The sequence below is a fragment of the Vigna umbellata genome, chromosome 5, assembly GCF_029865625.1.
Source record: "Vigna umbellata cultivar VRB3 chromosome 5, Vumbellata_1.0, whole genome shotgun sequence".
NCBI lineage: Eukaryota > Viridiplantae > Streptophyta > Magnoliopsida > Fabales > Fabaceae > Vigna > Vigna umbellata.
In genome coordinates, this window is record NC_142169.1 from 32952052 (window position 1) to 32958778 (window position 6727).

General features: G+C 32.3%; 1 protein-coding gene across 2 annotated transcripts; it reads right to left on the reverse strand.

Annotated features, from left to right (window-relative positions):
• Positions 1-902: 902 nt before the first annotated feature.
• On the reverse strand, positions 903-3949 carry LOC124838969 (putative protein phosphatase 2C 73). 2 transcript variants are annotated; one of them, XM_047314701.2, is made up of 6 exons: positions 3762-3949; positions 2427-2732; positions 1905-2216; positions 1624-1741; positions 1302-1525; positions 903-1216 (listed from the first exon to the last, which is right to left on the reverse strand). In XM_047314701.2, exons 2-6 carry the CDS (start codon positions 2667-2669, stop codon positions 1040-1042), a joined length of 1074 nt encoding a protein of 357 aa, XP_047170657.1. In that variant the 5' UTR covers positions 2670-2732; positions 3762-3949; the 3' UTR covers positions 903-1039. The 2 variants fall into 2 exon arrangements, with proteins under 2 accessions (XP_047170657.1, XP_087948030.1); XM_088091904.1 differs by lacking the exon at positions 3762-3949 and adding an exon at positions 3061-3150.
• Positions 3950-6727: the final 2778 nt, after the last annotated feature.

Here is a 6727-nt window from a genome sequence, read left to right on the forward strand (position 1 = left end):
TAACTAATGAAATAAGTATGATAAAATTTTAAAATAGAATAATAATATTCATTATTATTAAATGATAGTATAAAAGGATCACACTCTCAAACTATCATAGTCACTAAACAAATATCCTCATGTTTTGGAATGGAAACAAAAACATGAAAGTTACATAGGGAAACAATCATAGAAAATTATTCCCATACTATCCTCAAGAGCCAAGAAGTAAGTTGTGTCGATCCATTTAGGCAGGAATAATGATATTTTGAAACACAATTTTTTTTTCATTTATTTGATATTTTATTTTCTTTTATAAATAAAAGATTTACTTTTTTTTATAATTATTTTATTCTTACATGTCTCAAATAAATATAATGTGATGTGTTTCAAGGTTTCATTCCTCTTTATTCGCCCATATAAAAATTTTAATCATTTGATTTGAGGTGATTCTACTCAAGTAAAAAAATCTAACTTTTCAAAAATCTCAAGCGCCTTTCATGCATTACTTTCTGCCGACAAAAATTCTGCAAGAGTTTGAATTTTGAAATCACAGAAGTTTGGGTCTCTGTTAATTTCATCAAAAGGGAGACCCTTTATTTCTAAGTTCTCAACCATTGTGATCTCCAAAGATCTAATTTCCACCATTTGTCAATTTAAACTTGGAAAACGCCAAAGTTGCTAGATTTGGACGCATCCTTCTCGACACACAACAAGTAGAAACCAGCTCGTGACACGTTTTAACACAATTTAAATTAGTTTTAACAGTTTAAATTAATCGAATTTCAAAATAAACAGACAGTAATGGATTCAGTTCGTGCTTGTTTTTATCATCCCAAGGATTCATCTCGAACCACATTGAAACATAGGTAGCTTGCGTATATTGTAGCATCTAAAATCTTGAAAGATTACATTTGAAAATGTGGAGAAACAAAATCAACATGAACTTTTAATCAATTTATGTTAAATGGAGCAATGGTGCATCAACTGAACATTGTTCGACTATGACATTTTACAGCATAATCTACTTCAAAGTGGCCTCCTGCATAACTTGGTTTGATTAAAAGGAAGAGTGAAAGAAAAGACAAATGGCTGAAATGTCATCCACGGCAATGCCCCGTCTCTTGCGTTTCCATGCATGTTCCGCACACTCTACCAACTTTTTAGCTGCCTTAGCTTTATCTGCTGTTGAAGATACAATTTCCACTGCTTCTTTGTTAGATATTACATCCCAAACCTGCATCAAGAAACCAATACAACGTGTTAACACTGCTAACAATGCATGTAAACACAAAGACGGTTTCAAGGACAACATTGCCTACCCCATCAGTGGCTAGCACCACAAACTGGTCTCTAACACTTATATTTCTGTGGGTTACCTCAGGCACAGAAATTAGGCCATGCCCTTTAATGCAGTAGTCACCAAAGGCCCTAGACATGGCTAGTCCTGGAGACTCTGCATCAGGCAACCATACCCTATGCACCCCTGGCTCGTCCTCTAGGCAGAACACACGCCCCTGGCACTGAATTATTCTCTCTGCTTCTTCTGCAGTTAAAGGTTATGCATCACCACAATGAGAAGCCAAAACAAAACAGTATCATACACGAATAGATAATTACATAAACAAACTGAACAATACTAACGGGGTAAATTGGGCTTGAAATCAACTGTTAGTTGAACCGCTACCAAACTTCCTTCATCTGATGTTGTAGCCAACACAGCACGAGAATCACCAACATTTGCTACGACAATGAGTTCACCCTGGTCATCATGGAATAGTTAAGGATTAGTTTCAAAGCAACTCCACAAACATTGCTCGGTCTGTTATGTATGCAAATTACTACCATGAAACTCTTTTATTTTATATATGAAAAACAACATAGAGAACATTTAAGGAACCACTAAGTTTTGTCCTTGTTTTTACCTGTCTAACAATTGATAGGGCCGTTGTTCCGCTGTAAAACGAGTCTATCTTGCGCTGCTGCTTCAGTTCTTCGTCAATGGCCGCACATGTCTTCAAGTAAGAGTGCTTCCATACGTTGAATCGGTAAAGTTGCCTTTTTCCTTCCTCTACATCAACACCGGGATCAACTGAAGTTTGGGCCAGCGTCTCCTGCCAGTTGCATAGCAAAGATGGTGGCATTGACTCTCTTACTCTTTTGGCCACAAAGTGACCCCATGGTCCATGCCCATCAAAAATCCCACAGAAGATCGTGTCCTCTTGGCATCCAAATTCCTATAAACAACATCAAAACATCCACTTTCATAAAAAACAAAGGGACCACAATGACGTGAACACATACCATACCACTCACTGAAACATGAGTAAGCGTGAATTGAATTCCGTTAAAGTGGGTTATTTGTATAGTTAGAGAACTAAAATTAATTCCTCCCATAACTATATCACAAAGAAGATAAAGATATTTCAGCACAAATATCTGTATACCTCCCACACTATGCAGCAATCTTGGTTCACTCCTTTCTGACCTCTTTTGGAGAATACGGAGGCAAAGTTGTTTGAACCATAGACATGAACTATGCCAGAGCTACACCGCATCATGTCATTCTTCTTAGCCTCCTTTGCCATTGCTTCGGCGGCTTCCCTCCCTTCGCATTTCACATTCTTTCTTCCTTTCTTCATTGAAAACGACCGTGCCAACCCATTGAACATCGAGGAAAAATGCCCCATCAACTCTACCACTTGATTCCCCACACGACACCTTTTGTGATTTTCCTGTGTATGCCGTGGAATCTGCATTGAAATCAGACAGTGTTAACTAAACGTATATATACAAATACAAGTATGTATAGAGAACAAAGAAAATGAGGAGCAGGTGAGAAATTCTACAACAGCCCATTGGAAGGAACCGTTTTGAGTTTTTTTTATTAGTATCTTTGCCTTTTCCTACATACTTCGTTCTCAAAATAAAAATGAAACGTGCAACAAGTTGGGGGATGCCGTGACTGAACATAAGGACAATTTCTGACTCAGAAAGCTTAGAATCTAAGAATTTAATATTTATCACAGATTTAAAACCTTAAACTACAGATTGTGCAGAAGAAAAAATATTCATTCTCACGTTGAATTCCAGGGCTGAATCTGGAATTATTTCACCGCCTTGCAGAGGCATGAAAATTAAAATCCACTCACACATCAAAGCAAATATTAACAGAGAAAGAGAAAAGAAATGATTTAAGTTAAGGTTCCTTGATACAGCTCCTATTATATTCCCACACATTGGTTTATTAATGATGTAGAAAAGCATAATAGATCAAAATCGCATCGTGTATTGGTAAGTGAACTGGGACATAAAGTAAAAGTAAAAATTGGTTTCTTTCTGGCTTGCTTTCTCGTTGTTGGATTCAGCGTCATGTAAAAAGCATACTGCTCTGTTGACATCAGAAGCATATTTAAAAAGAGATTCTGAAGATTAATCAAAGTTAGAGCAATAAAATCTGAACACCTGAAAAAAACAAATTTCCAAAGACGCATGATAAGTCACAGGTCACAACCCATATATACCGGAACATGTTCAAACACCATTTAAGAGAGGCCCAGAATCGACTTTAATTCAGCAAAACAAAAATGAAAGAAGGGAAAACACGTTGAGGACTGACTGACTCTGTCGCCACCTCCATTAATTCATCAAAGCAAGGACAGAGACAAAACATGTTAAAGAAACAGAGTAGTTTGTCAAGGTTGTGTTGTGGCTGAACTTAAAAACTCCCATTTGGTTGTTTTTAGTTTTGAAAGAAAGAAAAATGAGAAGAGGAGGAGGACCTTGAAGTTTGTTGTTGAGGGAACTACAGAGGGTGAATCTGAGGGAGTAACCGGAGAAGGAGATGTTGTGGCCGGAACAGGAAGGAATTCCGACAGGGCAAGGTGGGTGTTGAAGAAAGCAAAGGTGAAGAGTGATCAGAATCCATAATGGACCTTTCTTTTGTTTGGTTCTAGTTCCTTCTTCTCTTCCTTTTTTATCTATGCCACAAGGACACACCAAAACAAACACATTTTTACAAACAAACCATACAATCCAACTGCACATAAATTTAAATTTATGGCTATTATTCCCTTTCTACATCATTCAACATATAATTAAGTTGTAGTATATAAGTTAAATATTCACAAGAAAATATTAAAAGTGAGATAATTATTAACGACATTAGGGGAAAAAAATATATTTTACCTCTGATGTAGCTCTTGTTAATTCAGAGAAGAAATCTTCGACAGTAATCCGTCACCTCTGGCTGCCCCAGCTAGTCATTGTCAAGTTTCTTGGCTCAAAAGCGTTATGCAATGCAGCCTCTTTTATTTTTATTTTTTACCGTAAGTGGTATGTTCTACACTTCTACTCTTCCTCGGTTATACAGTAGAAGTTATGAATTTCTATTATTTACCCTAAATATACATTATATGACTATTTCAATAGATTTTTTTTTATATATTATAAAAGTGATTTTTTTTATCCCCCGACATATACTTTTTTTTATTATATATAGATAGATATATGTATAACATGAATAAAGTCCTGATGTAGTACACATGTGACGATTTTTACTGTATAAGGTACATGTATGTAGGAGATATTGAGTTGTCATTTGTTTTTCCCCACATGTAGGAAGATAAGCATTATGCAATGTTTGAAAGAATATGATTTGGACACCCAAACAGTGGGAATCTTTTTTATTATTTAGAAGAAACTGGACAATTTTTATAACGTTCGTATTATTGAAATATTCTTATACTGTTCTGCAGATTCGGGAATTATTGTGTCTAATGTTTCAAAATCTTTAAAAAAATAAGATTGCGACCCTGATTAAATATATATTCAATCATATAGGATAGTCATTATATTTTGTTTTAATTAGAAAAATAGCTGTTTCTGAAGATATACAAAAGAAGTTGGACTAAGAATAAAACCTTTTATATTTCATTGCAATATTGAGGGATGACAAATGATTCGGTATGTATTATATGATTCGTTTTAACTTCTACAAAAAGTTTTCATATTGTATAAGTTTTGGTATTTAAATTAACAAAAAAAATAATTTATTAGGTATTTTTTAAAAGTTATAATAACTTTTTTAATTTATTTATAAGACACCTATTTAATATTTTTAATTTTTTTATAATTATTAGACATTATTCAATTGATATTTGATACTAATATAATTATAAATTTTTTTTATATTTGATATTAGAAAAAAAAATCTTTTTACTTTATTCGTTTCCGATAAGATGAGAATGTGAACATAGTTTCATACTCGTTGAATAAAAAATGAGAGTGAAATTTTGTTTATATCTATTAAGGATATAGATAAATTTTTACTTGGAAAGCAAGATTGTCATCTTTAATAATAATTAAGTTTTCTTGCTCCTTTAGTTTAGATATAAAACCTTGAAGAAAAAGGAAACATTAAAGAGTTTTGTAGACTGACTCAGCATCCATGGTTTGCAATGATATTAAAAAGAAATATAACTTTTTAGGTAAACCATGGAAGCTGTATTATAAAGGAAAAAGAGTATGTCAGCCATGGATTAGTGTTTGTTAAAATTTTGTCTCTAAGCACACGTCTTGGTAGGGTTGAATGACTCCTTAAGACCGCCCAAAATCTTAATTTACCATTATCATCTCATTATTTTAATAAATCAGCATTTAAAATCTATAAAATATATAAAAAGTGGTTCTTATTCCCAGTGGAAAAAAATTAAATGGGTTCTGGCGATGACTATTGGAACGCCAATCATAGGATAACATATCATTAGTAGAAAATGAAATAAATTATTTTAAATTACTGATAAAATAATTATTTTATTGAGTTTGAATCATGTTGATGAATGCAAAGACAATAGAAAAATGTTGTGCAATTGGTTTGGGAGGCTATCTAAATTTGGTCAAAAAATGAAAAGATATGCATGGAAATACTGGGTAATCATTACCAGTATATAATTCATTTCCATTATAATTAGACTATCAATTAAATTAGACTCTTTGAATAGATAATGATTGCTAAAATATTTTTCTATTAAACAGATACAACTAGTAATCATTTTTATAAATATATTTAACGTTCCAAATTTTGTTTTCAAACATGTATTAAATTACCTTGTTTGTGAATTTTGGAACTATGCTCTTCCTTGCGAACAACCGTAGTTGAAAATGAATTTCTAGGTTTTCCTCTATCCATAAATTTCTTTATGTACCCACTATATAATATTTGAGTATCTATATAATATTGTGACTAATTATGATTTTGTATATACCTAAAGTGGTATTATAACTTTTAGTGAGTGATGAAAAATGTATAAAATAATATTATATATAATGCAAAATGTGCTAATATTATGTATAGAACTCTATAGAAATCAGATATGTATTTATTGTATTATATCATAATATATGATGGTTTAAATAATCAACTAACACTTCGTATATAATACAATTTTTATGATTATTATCGTCAAGGATGCCAATAATATTCTAAATAATGGTAATAATGTCAAACTGAATTAATTTTTTTTATGTAAGTTTAGTTAATAGAATATAATTATTGCATGTATATATTTTTCAACCAATAGTTTTAAAAAAATACTAGTTTTATATATATCGTGTATATATGTATATAACAACTATAAATTTTGGATCAATACTAAAGAGATTTGACAAAAAAGAAGCACAATTCCCAGCCTAGTTGTAGAAAGAATTTATAAACCCTTTATTAAAGAACAAATAGAAAGATGATTGA